Source organism: Struthio camelus, chromosome 12 (assembly GCF_040807025.1).
Source record: "Struthio camelus isolate bStrCam1 chromosome 12, bStrCam1.hap1, whole genome shotgun sequence".
In the NCBI taxonomy this organism is placed as follows: domain Eukaryota; kingdom Metazoa; phylum Chordata; class Aves; order Struthioniformes; family Struthionidae; genus Struthio; species Struthio camelus.
The window spans coordinates 24,590,138-24,605,911 of record NC_090953.1 but is presented as its reverse complement, the minus strand read 5'-3'; the positions used below and the strand labels follow the sequence as shown (position 1 = coordinate 24,605,911).

General features: G+C 42.0%; 1 protein-coding gene across 17 annotated transcripts in view; it reads left to right on the top strand.

Annotated features, from left to right (window-relative positions):
* The first annotated feature begins 764 nt into the window (after positions 1–764).
* NEO1 (neogenin 1) overlaps positions 765–15,774 on the top strand; it is a 220,724-nt gene continuing 205,714 nt past the window's right edge. For all 17 annotated transcript variants that reach the window (XM_068958976.1, XM_068958979.1, XM_068958974.1 and 14 more), the window contains exon 1: positions 765–1,192. In XM_068958976.1, coding sequence (XP_068815077.1) covers positions 1,078–1,192 — 115 coding nt within the window. In that variant the 5' untranslated portion in view covers positions 765–1,077. The remainder of the gene's footprint in view (positions 1,193–15,774) is intronic.

Here is a 15,774-nt window from a genome sequence, read left to right as displayed (position 1 = left end):
TACAAGATTTGGGAGATTCTCCCCAGTAATTCTTAAGGCAGGATGACTGCGTCTCTCTGCAGGTTCCCAGGAACACACAGCGCAATTACTCCTTGTTTTGCAGCGAGTCATCCAAATGTGCAAGAACCACCAAACTGGCACTTTGTAATTTCGGCTTTTGCAGGGCTTCTTGCGCCCCAACAGCTGTAGACTGTGCAGGCACACTGCGCTTCGGCCAAGAGAGGAGGGGGGGGAAAAAACCGAAAGTTTTATTTCACTAAAACGCGCGGAGGCCGTATCGCCCCGCTCCCCGCCTGGGCCGTCACGGGTAGGGTGACGGTGACAGTCACACGGCAGCGCGGGGCTTTTCGGCCCCGTCGGGGCCACGCGCGCTGCTGCCCCAGCCCAGCGGGGCCGCGCCGAGGAGCGGGACGACGCCTCCTCAGCCCCCGGGGCGGTTTTCAGCGCCGGGAACCGCCCGGTGCCCCGGCGCGGGGCGAGCGGTACCGCTCTGAGGCGGCCGGCCGCGCACTGGGCCCGGCGGGAAGCGGAGCCCGCGGCGCCGGCCCAACGGCCGCCCGCGCGCGCCTCGTGCCGCCCTTCCCCGCGGGCGGGGGGGGGGGCGGCGCATGCGCACACGCGGGCGGGCGGGCGCGCACCTGGCGCGGGGGTCGGCCGTCGCGGGAGGGAGCGCGTGCGCGGCGCTCTCCCCCGGAGAGGCGGGGGGGAGGGGGAGGCGCGCGCCGGGCGCATGCGCGCCGGGGGGCGGGGCGGTGGGTGGGAGCGAGGGGGGGGAGGAGCGGGCGGCGAGCGCCCCTCTGGCTCCGTGCGAGGGAGCCGCGGAGCCCGGCGCTGGGACCGGCCCGCAATGGAGTGAGCCCGGCCGCTCCCTCCCTCCGTCCTCGGCGGCCGCTCTCCGGGGAGGCTGCTCGCCCGCCTCCTCCCCGCCGCCCCCCCCCTTCAGGGTGCCGCAGGGGCGCAGCCCGGCGGCCGACGAGCGGGGAGCGCGCCCCGGCCGGCCGGCCGGCAGGCAGGAGGAGCCCCCCGGGGGAGGGGCTGGCGCTGGGTGCCCGGCTGCCGGGCGCGGGGAGCGGAGCGATGGCGGCGGGCAGAGCCCGGCGGCTCCTCGGCTCGCTCTGGATCGCCCTTCTCCTCGGGCAGCCGGAGCCGGCCGGCGCCGCCGCCCGCAGCAGCTCGCAGAGCCTCCTCACAGGTGAGGAGCCGGGCGAGCGCCTGACAGCGGGGGGGCGGCGGGCGGCGGGGGGGCGGTGGCGGCGGGGGGCGGCGGGCGCCGGTGAGCGCGCGCCGGAGCCGTTGCGGGTGGCGGTTGGGGGGCGCGGGGGGCGGTTGGGCGCGCGCGGCGGAGCCCCCCGGGGGCAGCGCGGCGGCGGCGGTTCCGCGCTCGGCGGCCGGAGGCACGGCTCTCCCTCTGCCCCCGCCGCGGTGCCGGGAGGCCGCTCCGCTTGCACGAGCCGGACAGCGTCGGACGCGCTGCAGGCACCAGCAGAGGCCACTGCGCACCTCTCCAAGCGGACGTGCCCGCTCGCGCTGCGGGCAGGACAGCGGGAGACACCTGAAGCCCGTCCCTGCGGCAGCGGCAGATAAACGCCGCGCTGCATCACCTGTGCTTGGCGCTCGCCTTGCGCTCTGCGGGGAGGAGCGCTGCCGAAAGCGGTGCGGGCACAAGCGGGCTCCCTGCGAGCTAGAAAGGCAGGCAAGCGTTGCAGAAACCAGTAGGACTCCGCCGGAGGAGAGATGACAACCTGTGGAGAGAGGGAGGAACTTGCCTGAAAACTGTGCTCCAGTACCCCAGAAACGAGAGCTCTGGCAGCGGTTCAGTCGGTGTCGGTCTCACACCTTTTCCCATTGTTACCTTTAACGATCCGTTATTGAATCCTGGTACTTTATGGGCTACAGAACCCATAATCTCATCCAGATGAAGTATGCTGTGTGCCTGAGACAGCTTTCTAAGAATGCGTTTGCAAAAGACAAATCTGTTAGTGCTGTAGACCGCTTCTCAGTTTTGTAGTAATGTTATTTGCCTGTTTTGCAGAACGTTGACTTAGAAAAAGTTAATTTTTTCCCCTCTTTATCAGCAGTCGGCTGCTATAATACCTATATCTTGTCATGAATGATGACAATTTCTTTTTTAAGTACTCCTTCTGTAGCTGTATCCCGATATTTTTAAGGAGAGGTTGATGTAAGTGGAATTGGGAACAAACTGCTGGTCCAGATGGGTGGTGTTTAATAACTCATAAAAGTGAGTGTGATTAAGCTCTGACATTACATGGTATAATCGTTCCGTTTCACATTAGGCTGAAACGTGCATATTAGTTATCAGCTTAGGCTCTACTGATGTAGTCACGTATGCTGACTCCTGTTGACAGGGAGTATATTTATCCTTTTGTGCAGTACAAGTCTGCCGATTCCAGGTCTGGAGCAAGATTTTTTTTTTTTCCTTCTTGTAGAAAATGTGATACTTAGATTCAAAGATCTTCAGAGTATGTGTAGTAGTTACTTTACTGATGTGTAAAATCTTACCATGGGACGATTCTTTTTCAATATTCATTGTTCTGCCGTCAGTTCACTGTAGTTATAATAGCGGTGTTGGTTGTTCTTTGCCGCTCTTAAAAGAAGATATCCTTTATGGTTTCAGAAAATTGAATTGATAGGTGAAGTTTTATCCATTGAAGTCAAATGTGTAGATTAAGTGAGCAAAGGGCGGGAGAGGATTATGTGCTGAAATACACAAAGTAAAACGCTCATTGAAGCTGACTGTGGTTCAGAATGGGAAGTTAGAAGTACCAGCGCTGAAATTCCAGAAGTTCTGGTGCAGCCCTACTCTCTTTTCTTTCTCATTTGTAGAAAGAGCTTTCATGCCATGTTGATGTCCCGTGCCATTTCATCCACAGTTAGGACCTGCGCCCCGGGTTTCTGTAACTCCGGGGGTGTACCAGTTATTCTGAGTGAGTACTCAAAGAGGGAGAGGCTCTTGTGATTCTTTGTCTCCATAAATATTTAATGTTTCATGCAGAGTGGATGAACTTTATCTTCATTCCCCCTAGTTTCCAACTGATTTTTCTTGTCTTCTGTATATATGTATTTAAATACAGGATGTTCCACTTCCGAATATTTTCGTATTTGTCAGGTGGGAAAGGCATGCTTGAGTCCCTGCTGGTAGAAGAGGGAACAGGATGCAGATGCTCCATGTGATGTGTGAAAGTGCTGCCCTTTGTGTTTTTAAATGCAAGCGTCTTCTACACTACGTACTGCATGGAGCCTGATCTCTTAGATGTGCTCCGAAGATTCTTGTTGAGCCCTGTAAAGGGCCAGAGAGGTACCGGAAGTCCTAGTTTATACACGCAGGTGGAGGTCAGATGTGGGACTTGTGGCTCAGCAGGCCAGGACTGGAGCGCTTCTTGCTCCGTCCAGAAGGAGCAGAACTTTAATGTAAATAATGCTTGCCTTTTGGCATTGATTAAAAAATGGTGTAGATGAGCAGACGTTACAGATTTTGATGCCCGTGATCTTTTATGTAGTCCTGAATGTTTGATCAGTGACATTTGATCCTATCTATAAATAGCCAGTCACTGCCGTGAAGAAGAATCGAGTGCAGTTGAATTAATTTAGGAAAAACCTGTATAATTTTGAGCAGTTATCTGTGTCTCTGTAAACGTTAATCTGTTCCCTGCATGTCTACTCTGTTGCTTTGTATACCAGGTAAAATGAGATACTTATTTTAGATTTAGGACAATATTTCAGTGAGGTAAGGGGATAAAAACAACAAAAAAACCCAGTAGTAAGGAACAAGCATCAGCTGAAGCTAAATCCTACCTCTTGCAGCCATTTGAAACTGACTTGAGATTAACATAGAAACTTTGATCAATGTGCAATTGCATTATTAAGAATAAAATTGAAGTTGGTATATATTTTATTTTTTAATAGAACAGCTGTGGTAAACTATATAGACCATTAAGACTGCAAATTAGATTATTCAGAAGAAGGAAATTTGTTCTCTGTCTTCCTGGTATTCTTGAAGCCCTTGGAATCAATACGTATTTTCCCATGAAGGGATAGGCTGGCAGTTCAGGAGCTCCACAGTAAAATACAATTAGAAATGGGGAGGATCAAAGATGCAGGAGACTCCCAGTATTTAACAAGTGTTTTTAATAGCATGTTGATTACAGATCTTTAAAATTGGTACTGCATACATTGCTGTATAGCATAACTCTTCTAAGATGTTTGAGTAGTGTGTTTTTAAAAAGAAAAAAAGGGGGGGGTGCAAAAGGAGGTGGAAGTAATAGACCTTTCAGGTTATTGAGAAATGTAAAGTTTGTGTTTGTTTTGGTTTTGTATGTTGCTTCTTGATTATTTCTAAACATATCTCTAGTTAAAAATACAGTAAAGTAAAAATATTCAGGTTTCAATTGCATCTCAAGTCACTTAAGCACAGGACTCCAGTGGATATTCCCATTTCACATAAATAGGGCGTATGTTGGATTTGTGGTACTCTGGGTGTTGCGTACAATCTGATATAAGCAATTTGGTTGCTTATGGCTCCCGAGATACGCAGACACCAACACCACTGACTGTATGTATGTACAAATAGACCATAGCGAAAAGGTCTGTTGATGATGGAGCATGTATGTTGCGAGTATGAACTATTGTTCTAATAATCTCTGAATTAAGCTACCTTTCAGTGGGATTGTGCTGACGCGTTGTTGCTTGTCCTCGGTTGCGAGTGCCTGAGCTGTACATAGCTTTTGCAGGGTGAGTTTATCTGTTCTGTTAGTCATCTTCTAACAAAATGATTTGGCTTGCTTATGAATCTATCCTAATAAGCTAACATTTCCATTTCAAAATCATAAGATGCGTATATACGCTTATACTTACTGTTTATCACAATGAAACAGCAAACAAAAATTGAGTCAGATAAATCACCCAGCCTAACTGCCTCCTGCTAATTTATCAGCAGTTTAAGTAACGAAATTGTATGCTGTAAGTTTTTCTTCATTTATGTGCGAGTATTTGGTTATTCTTGATGATAAAGTGTCCTCCTGATTTGCGAGGAGTTAAACCTTCAGCAGAAGATCCTCAGAGAAATCTGAAAACTACTTAGGCTTTTTTTTTTTTTTTAAATAATAAGCTAGTCACCTTCTTGTGAGACATTCTGGCTTAGATTTTAAAATCACCTAATTCATGTTTGCTGTGCTGCTAAGAGGAGGAGGAGGATGATGAGGGGTGACTATTGAAATGGAGTAGGAGTTTAAGAAAGTTACACGAAGAGTAGTATGACATGTTTCTTAACACTCGCTTCCAAATTGTAAGAACACGTGCAAGATCAGCCTAGGTACTGTATAAGAGCAGAAAGCAAACTTTTTGAACCGTCACTAGCTTGGCATGGAAATAATTTTCTATGTAATACATATGCAAATATGTCTGTAGTTTGTCTTTCCAAATATGCAGTGGAGTTTTTTCAGTTTTATTTTAAATTGTTTGTGAGGAGGTCTTGCTGAAATTCTTTCTATTAACTGATCTTTTTATTACTTTCCTGTAAGGAACCTATCTACGTTTTGAGAAGTCAGTGAGTGGAGGTAGGCTTCATCCTACTTCTATTGTAAATCACTGACAAGTGAAGAATTTTTTTTTTTTTTTAAAACACAGGTTTCAGTAGTTGCAGTATTATTCAAGGCCAAGATTACAGTTTCTCATAAGTTTAATGTCAATGCTAGTTATAAATATATTTATTTACTTTCCTGTGAGTGTTAAGACCTGGGAGTCCAACCAGTAAAACATCAAAAATCGTAGTTCAGTGTTTGGGAATGGTAGCTGAGGTAGTGAGGGATGTGTGCTTAGCCGATACAGTGGTGTCCAAGTGGAGAGGTTTGCTGCCTGAGATGTTCAGAGATGTCCTGCTTCAGGTTATCATGCTGGAATAGATCTCTGTTCCTTGAATAAGTATGTAATGCACTGAGGATATTGATTTTAAAAAAAAAGGGGGAGGAGAAGAAGGGGCAAAACAGTTCTTCATGGCAGAAATGTCTCAGTGCTGTGAAAACAGTAGTATTTTACTGATTGGATGCTATTGATTTAGTTCTCCAGTTAAGTTGCTAAGAAATTAATCCCAATTAATTCCCTATAAATAAATAAACACCAGTTGTAGTTTATCATTGTGGGGTTCTTTAGAAAGACTCAAAATTAAAGCACCTAATATATCGTATGAAACTAGAGTTTAAGTATTTTTCTCATTTAATATACACACTGAAGAGAATATCTTAATTTTACAAGATAGACTATCGATTTATGATAAGCTTCTTTGTGTCAGTTAAAGCATTTTTTCACTAAAGCTGATCTTGCCAAAAGGAACGAAGGAATAAGTAATGTTTTGTTGAATTTTTACTTCAGGATATTCGAGGAGGGAGGTATTTGTGGTCACTGTCCTCTTTCTGTGTGGTGTGGGGTTTTTTTAAGTTCATTTTTCGCGTTTATAAAGATATAATTCGGTGCATCTGTTACATCAGTCAAATGTTACTTTGTGTGCCCACACAGACTGGGGAAGGTAATGGGGAAATAGCCTTAAAATTAGTATTGAAAGAAAACTGATGATATTCTACTCAAAATACCATTTTAAAAATTGTTACTTCTTGGTTCTGATATCTTTGTGTCCCAAGTATGCTGTGGGGAGCGCTTGCCTAAATGTCTGTTCGAAAATTGCGTGTGTAAAAATTATCATACTGTGTGCTTCTTTCCTGCTTTCTGACGTTACTAAGAAGACTTAGTGTGAGTTAGGAGTTTGGTTAATTCCACGGAGCTTGTGAGGACCATGAGATGTTCGAGTTGGGTAGCATATGAAGAGAGATTTAGTGTTCAATTGTTAATGAAAATTATTTAATGCTGTGTTAACAGTCTGGTATGAAAGACTAAATTGTTACTAAACAAAAGGAGATATTTATTTTATGTACTGAATAACTGTGACACTCGCTGCCTCTGGATGTTGCGGGACTCTGAAAGCGATTGGACGTGGTAATGGGGGGAACCCTAGAGGTGCTGTTCCAAAGAGGCCATCCAGCTCGGGACCCCCTGGGGCGGCAAATAGCAAACGCTGGCAGGGTATCACTGTGTGCTTTCACTTGTTTCTCTGGCCAGCCTTTATTGATCACTGTTACTGGTGGAGACTGGGTGAGATGGACCTTTGGTCAGGCCTGGCTTAAATTTTATTTTCTTACTGCTGAGAAAATCCATGTTCCTAATGTAATACAGAACTACGTTATTATAAAACGAGCCAGTATTTGCTCTGACTTCTCTCAGAAGTGAGAACTCATGTCAGGAGAAGATGCCTTGAAGTTTCTCATCTTTTTTTGTGTGTGTGTGTGTGTGTGTTTTTTTTTTTTTTTTTATTGCAAATTCTCACTTCCCCACCGATGTCCCCCTGTAACTTTTATGATGTTCATGGATTCTCATTGTCTGTCTTCAGATTTTCCTATTTCAGCTTCAAGTTTTTGTTAGGAAGAGACCAAGACTGAACATAAGAGTTAGGAAAGAATATTCTGTTAATTTGTGATATCGCAACCTTTTATTCTTCCTATTCCTTATGCTTTCTAGCTTGCGCTGTTACACAGATGGAGATTGATAGTCTCCTGAGCTGATAAATTAGTTTAGAAATAGTCAATTGCATATTAGAGAGATCTTTTTCCCTTCAAGAAGTGTTGTTCTGCGTACATTAGCAGTGGATTTTTAATTGTTCTAAAGTAGTTTGTGCAGCTAACTTGATACTGGATATCTCTAACTGGAAGAACTTAAAGATGTTACGCATGAGCTGAATTTTTTTCATTTGCAGATTTTGCTTTATTGATCTACTTTTTCTTAATGCATTGTATAAATGTTAACTCATATGTATGATCTTAGAGCATTACATGTTGACTCTTTTAATCACTGTGCATATTGAAAATTCAGTTATTTTGTCTTCCACGAAAGCATAGCAGCTTAATATTTTCTTAGTATCCTCTAATTGCAGAATTTTGTCCAGAGGTCTTCTAAAAGTGCAGGAAACTGTTGTGATTAAATTATCCACTCCTTCATTCATCTATTCAGAGAATTTGAAGTACAACCATCCTCTGTAGCTATGTTAGGTAAGATTTTAGTTTACTCAAGTTATCCTGTACAGCAGTGAATCTCACTTTACAGCAATAGCAAAAAAAAAAAAAAAAAAAAAAAAACCCAAACCAAAAAACCCCAAGACTGTATATAGACTAGTCATTCTTTTTTATTTATCTACTATAGAAACTTAGTAAGTGGGCTCAGTTTTTTTGAAAATAGCTGAGCCTTTTTTTTTTTTTTTTTTTTTTTTTTACATATCCATCAGATGTTTCAGCCTTTCTGTTCAAACGACCTGTTTTTATTGTGTGGTGGTAGGAGAGCCAGACTAAAGAAATCACTTACCTGTGTGCTCCTGTGCCACTGACTCAGACAGCCGGAACTTCTTTTGTTATCTTATTTAATATGGTTAGGATGCTTTTGTACTTTTGCCTCCTTCTCCCCTAAAAATTTCATTTTCTCTTTCCAGGCTTTCTTCTTGACGATGTATTTTTACGTCCTTTTTATGGATTTCTGCTTGTTTGGAATAGCCCTGTTTAACTTTGTCACCTATTCATCTATTTTTGTCTTTTTGTTTAGAAGTATGGATGACTTTATAGTTTTGATTTTAGCTTTGTGCACTTACATGTATACTGAATTTTAATATTTTACCTTTATATTTTTCCCTGATGTCTTGAAACTGTCACATTCTGTGGCACTTGGTCAAAGTATGTGTCAGCAGCTGGCATGGTTGTCCTCTGTTGTTATATTTAAATAAATCTTGTTTGATGTGCCTTTAACTTCTCTGACGTATCTAACATTGATGTTGACCCAGAGGTGAATAATACAGTGATGCTAATAGTATTCTGTAGTTTGAGGCTTGTACCAATATAGGTTTAATTGGTATTTCTCGCTGATTAGATTAACTTAGGCTTCATGTAATTTTGCAGACACGTGCTCTTCTGCAACTTCAACCTATTTAACTCTCTGTATGTGGTTTACAGCCAGGTATTAGTAATGAATATTTTCCTGGGAAATGTCACCTTATTTAGGATTTTCTTTGCTACTAAGCTATTCTGAGCCGCAGAAGATATCAGTTTTTGTTTTCACATTTATTTTAATTTGTGAACACATATTTTTATTTATATAATGTACTGCTTCCTACAATGTTGTGTTTTGGATTTAAAAGTTGTATCTCTGCTCGCTCCAGTGGTTTCTCTTTTCCCATACTTTTGACACAGAGATACCTTTGCATTGCTGACATTGCTAATGGATGCCTCTGACTTGAGTACCCGGTGGCAACTTCCAGCTTTTCCTTAAGCTCACAGTTTTTAGTTTAATGGTCCAGCAGCTTGATTCCCCTTGGGTTAAGGTGGAGTCAGCTTGTTCTGTATAAGCTTTTATCTTTTTTTTCAGGGTTCTCCTGTAGCTAATGAACCTAAACATCTCCTTAACAGTGCTTTCTGATTCATGCGTTGAAATCCCAGGATTTCACTGTAGCAAGAATTGGAGCAGGTTGCCAAAAATCATTTAAGTCATTAGAACTGCCATGACTTTTAAAATCTCTTTATATGTGAATGAAAAAATGGAATATGACTTACTTTCTGAATTTTAAGGCATTCCTGTTGCATTGATTAAAAAATGAATGATTTTATTTGTTGCAGTATTGCACGTGGCAGACAGCCTGGCTATCAACAAGAAAAAGAAGTATTTCCGAAAGTAGTTTCTAAAGCCAGGTGCTCCTATTTGAAAAGAGGAAAGGAAGGAAGTATCAGAGAACTGAAAATGAAGTAAAATGGCATCCAGAAATCTGTTTTGATGTGGGTAGGGCACCTACGTGGTTTACTGTAAACGTCTGTGCAGTTGCAATTGGCATTTTTAATGTTGGACTGTCGATATTCACACTGCAAAAAAATCGGGCGTTTTGTTATCAGTTTGAGAATCTTTATTAGAAATGTGTCTGGGCAGATATCAAGTACACCAGATGCGAAGTTGTTGCCAAATGCTAATCCTTTTTTTGTGTGTTTTAGTTTCAGCTTTTCGAGCTGGCGCTGCCATTAAAAGGAGAAGGGCCTCATATTATACCCTGCCATTTGTTTCCACAAGGATTTGTGGAGCGTGTAGTGAGTTGTATCAGTTCCCTACTGTGCCGTGTGGCGGCGCAAACGCTTGTATTGCCAAAAGCGAGAGAGTGGCATGAGTATGCGGGAGGGAGCAAGGTGTTGCAGGAGAGCGAGACTGCTTTTTCTGGTGGTAGTAGAGATTGCCTTAGTATTTGCACGTTATGAACAAATTATTTCAAATTTCTTCTCTCACTGTATTAATCTCAAGTATTCTGAAGTATTATATCACATTAATTTCAGGCTATAGACTAAAATATTGTCAAAAACTGTACCTTATTTTTCAAAATGGAATTTGCTAATAAAATCATTTGCAGAGTTCGGCTTTAAATTGGTAATCGAGTCTCAATTTTACTTCAAATACTTTTTTTTTTTTTTAAATCCAAATAGAAATCTCATTTGTTTTGAGTAGCTTGTATGTGAGAATGAAGCTATAATTTTCATCTTAAAAGCTGAGATCTACTTAGGCTTCAGGAAAACAAACAAAGCCACTAATAGGTTAAGTTTTTCAAAAAAAAAAAAAAAAGATGGTGGCCTATTATTTGAAAATATTAGCCAGTTATTTGCCTAAAGTCCAGATGAAGCTTCGTTTAATGATCTTTAGCTTGTGTAGCTAAAGGTTTTGGGTGCCATTTTGAATCTTTCAGTTTACCTGCTGTTCGTGTACTAATGGCTGCGTTGGAGGTGTGGAAGAGCAGGATTTTCAGATGATCCCTTAACAACAACGAGAACCCACAGGGAGAGCCCTGAATTGCCATCTAGTCAGGAGAGCAAGAAGTGTTTATACGTGGTGTGACGCCTGCATGATACGTGATGAACGATGTGATGGAGCGTGCTACCTAGGACACAGGGAAGGCACACTTAGCACCTAAACAAGCTCCTGATGTCTGGAAACTCCCTGCCAGTTTAATGGTTAATGATGAAATTGCTCAGTTCTTCTCAGGGGGAAAAAATGGTTTTGAATGTGGGAGTTAAGTGTCAGGGACATGCAAGCGTTGGGAGGCTGGTGCGAAACTGAGGTAGAGGTGGGGAGAACTGCTGGTCCCTTCCTGCCCTGTGGCATACCTTGATATATTTTTGTGGTTTCCCAGTGCCGTTCAGGTGAGGGTTTTCATTAATCCAGTCATCTATACTGATAAGAGCTATGCTGCGTATGTATATTGCTGCTTTTGAAATGACTTAGTTATTCCGTTTTTTTTTTAATGGAGCTAATGGAACAGACACAGAAGTCATTCTTCTGTTGATATACCTGCATCTACCAGTCAATGCAGCTTTGCAATGCAACCTTACCAGTCTGGCTGCTGATACAAGGGACAGTTTCAGGGACTGTTTCTGAAATTTTAGATGTATAGTTTTCTGTGTTCATTTCAAGGGCAAATTAAGAAAATGGAGACACAGTACTTTTATTATCATTAACAGCTACTAGAGTATATGCTGCAAATTCGGAGTGTGACAGCGCTACTCCATAACTTTCCCAGGTTGCCTCCTTTTCTAGAATCTGAAATGGCTTGTCTTCTGTTTGAAGTGTAAAATAGCTTATTTATGCTAATCGTTATGTGCAGTTATTTGTTTATTCCTAGTTCAAGTCTTTGGGGCCTTAATCTTAGGTTTTGTAGATTTTCTTTTGTTCTGGATTCTTTTTACTTATCTCCTTGCTTGAACTTCTGGTAATTTTTGAGTAATGTCTAAATGCTAAGAAAAGAGGTCAAAAATGGCTTAGTCAGATATGTGAAGTGATTTGCTAATAGCTGTTTCTGGGTTGTGGTCTTCATGTAGCTTTTTGAGAGGCAGATGAAAGAAAACATACAAATCAGCTAAACTAAAGAAATAGTGTCTTATTGGAAGAACTGAGCTTTTTTTTTAAGTTGTGCTGTTGAGTGCAAATCGGTGTTCTTCGCCTTACGGTTTGTCTTTGAACAGAAACAAGAAGTAATTTTCCTCATAGTTGACGTCAGTGGTGTAGGTCTAGTATAAAAGTATCTAAAACTAAGGAGGCAAAATTTGGAAGGTGTCACCACAGAATATGAATAGAGGTTTTCGTACTTCAAATTTGAGGCTTTAGGGGGAAACAAGTTGATTTCTGAACATGAAAGGAAAGTGTCAATTGCATTGACAGCAAGATCTGATATATTCTGACTCCTGGCGTAGTGCTAGTTAAAAGCTTTTTCTGTTCCAGCTTGACTGAAACCTCTTGTGCTAATGGTAACACCATTATCAGCCTAGAATCTGAAGTGTTACTTTTGCAGAGTAGTGTTTTCCAGTTATTTCCTTTATTTACTGTTGTTGCTAGCTTTTCATTTTACTGAGGAAATCAATAGCCTGAAGGAGAAAAGACAGCTAATTCACAGTAGCTGAAAATACCTGTCTATACCAGATCTGACCTACGTATACATTTTAATCTGTCCTGTTTTTTGTTCTGTGTCTGGAACTTACTGCGGAGGCGCTGGTCATCGCTTCGCAGCAAAGTCCAAGCCCGTGCTTCAGTGACTCGGCTTCTTTTGCGTGAGGGGAATATCAAATGTTCTTTAGCTATGGGTTATGACTACTTCAGTATAGCTTTTTCAAGCATGTCCTTTGATTATTTATTAAAATTGGAAGGACCTGTAAGAAATAGGTTTTTGCCTTAGTTTCATCTTGTGTGATCTTAAATATCTTTTTTTTTTCTAGTTTACTGTATACACAGGTCATCCTTGTTTCTGCAAAAGGGTTATTAGCTCGTTGTTTCTGTTGTGATTACAGACCAACAGACAGGGCATATTGGTTGCTCAGCTCTAGCGTAGTTCCTGTGCTGTACGAAGTAACTGTATCACTCATTTGAGTTGACTTGCATGCTAAAGAGCTGTTGGTTATTGTGAGTCGGGCGCAGAGTGGCGGCAAGGGCGCGACGGTGTCTCCTGGAAGGACTGTCTTTTGCGGATTGTGGCTCACAGCTGCTGATGATACCCAGTTCCATGTTTGGTTGGTTTTTACCAAATGAAAAGTTGGAATCACCAGCCTGTCTTGATTCTCCTGTGGGATACCAAACAACTGGACTGATTTGGTAAGCTGAATGTCAGATCAGAACACTTTCAGAGAATTACAAGAAATTACACGCCTACTACCATAAATAGCTTGTGTGGTGTTACTCTAGGTAAGTTTCCTTAAGGAAAAGGAAACTGAATCATAGGTTGAGCTGCTAGTTTATAGGAGTAGCCCAAAGATTCAAATATTATCTGTCCCTCAGAAAAAGAGGGAACTTGCCACAGGGCAAGTTGAGAAACGATTTTAAGATACGGAGATGCACTCAAGGAGTTCAGATGGATTTACCTTGATCTTGTGATGTCAGAAAAAAGCTAATACTCTGTTTCAACTAGAGCGAGGCTGCGTACGTATGTTGTAATTCCTTTGTCGTAATTCAGTGGTTACTGTCTGGAGTTGTCTGATATCCCAGTTATGTACATTTGGAAAGCTGAAGGGAAAGGGTGAAGTGATTGCTCACAATATCTGGAAGCTAATGATAATTTTTTAATTATGGAAGCTTTTGCGGTCTTCCTAGTAGCATTTTGGAATTGTAGTAAGGAGAACGCCTTTTGCTTCGTCGTGTGGACGAGATCTTTTCAGGCAATATCCTCAGAGATTGACAGAAGGGCGCTTTATGTGGGACAAGTGATATCTGGTAGTGTTGTAATAGCAGATCGACATCTGATTCATTCTTCTACCTTTTACGATGATAAGTGTTGAGATTATGCTGTCTTCTATGGCTATTTGGATCAGAAACATCCATGTTTATTACTTAATTATTTACGTACTCTTCCAAGCCTACAGTGCATGGAATGGCGCTTTCAGCGGTGTCGCTCTGTAATCTTTTGAGGCACTATTTCCCAATTTTTTTTAGGAGAAAAAATCATAATGGGCGTGCTTGCTTTTAAACATTTGAATTTGCCTATGGGGGGAAAAAAATCATTCAAGAAGGTAGGTATAATTTACCTTGCAGGTGCTTCTTTTGTTTTGACCTTATATATAGTGAGCATGTGCAACATCCCTTAAATAGACCAGCTGTGCAAAAGTAGTCTAATTTAAACGTTTTTTAAAATGAATTTTATTTTTTTAATTGTAACTGATCTGCATTATAGTATACCAATGAGAATATGAACCAAACACAAATTAAGGTGCTCTAAAGATTTGGTAAAAAACCAAAGCTGTCACCACAGAGCACCAAAAGCATGTAAAGTCTCTGCATATTCCTTCCCTAAGCGTTGTTTTGATGTTGCAAGTGAACAACTAGAAAACTATATTTTTACAAATGACTTGACTTACTAGAAAGCAACACTTAAATTCAGTAACTTGTATAAGCAACATATAATGCCATTGCGATATTCTGCAAGGCCACACTTTGAGTTCTTATTTGAGTAAATTGTTCTGGGGGAGGTCATTGTTTTTATTTATTTACTTATTTCGCACCCTCTCCCCTTTGAGTACCCTCTATAGTGCATTTCCCTCAGCTTTTGACTCTGAAGTTGCTGTTAGGCTGGGTTTCACAACTTTGTGATAAAATTAGAATGACCTTACTGCTATAAGTGTTCAGTTTCTGTGGCTTTGCTGCCCCTGTATCTATTTTTTGTAGTTCTGTCCAGACAGAACTGAGCCTGGTTAAGTGTCTTCTGTGCATATATATGCTTTTGCACTCCCAAACTTCTCTTTATTTTGCAGAAAACTACCAATAATAATTGTTTACAATGGAAACCTGTTTAAACCTTTTATTTGTGACTTCTGCCATCGTCTTATACCTTACGATATTTGACTAAAGAAAAAAATGTGGTGATCAAAGGTATCGCAGAAAATCTAAGCTGTTAATAGGATGGTCATTTTAAATTAAGCTGATAAGTTTTTCAAATAACTGTCCTCCGAACTTGGTGATGTGATTGAGCACTGCTGTAATATCATGCAAAAACACGTTTTCTGAAGTTGCTTCATGATTTAAGTGTAGAAAAATAAGGATTTTAGAATATTCTTCTGGAAAGTGGACTTACCTGGTTCATATTGCCCACAAAGCTAAATTTAAGGAAAAAACTAGGGCACAGTACACTATTCATGGATTTAAAATCCTTGCTAGAATTTTGATTACGATAAAAAAAATCTCTGTATGAGTCTGTCTTTAGTTTGCTCGTGGTTGTTCAACCCTGGAAAAATTACATGGCTCCCTTTCATGGGTCCCCCTCCGCCCCCCCCTTCCCTGCAACGTTTACGGGAAGTTGTATGAGATAACATAAACCAGTAAAGGTAAGGGACAAACATGCATGAAATACAGGAAGCACGGGCAGGGTTGGACACAGTCTTGATGTGGACTGTAAGGGGAAGCAGGGAGATGGTGAGCGGAGCTATAAAATAGCTATAAAATAGCTCCGCGTATGCTTGTTAGGCAGCAGCGCTAACATGCACAATGTTACAGAGGATCGCAGTGAAAGAGCTCCATGGATCTTTTAGTGTCTTTCCCTCTTCCTTTTTTCTGTGCAAATCTGCCTGGGAATGAGTACGAGGAAATCCATGCTGGCCTTTGGATTTTAGGTGTTGTGTACTACTACGTTTGTACCTTAGGTGGATTTGTAAACTGATTTAGTTATCT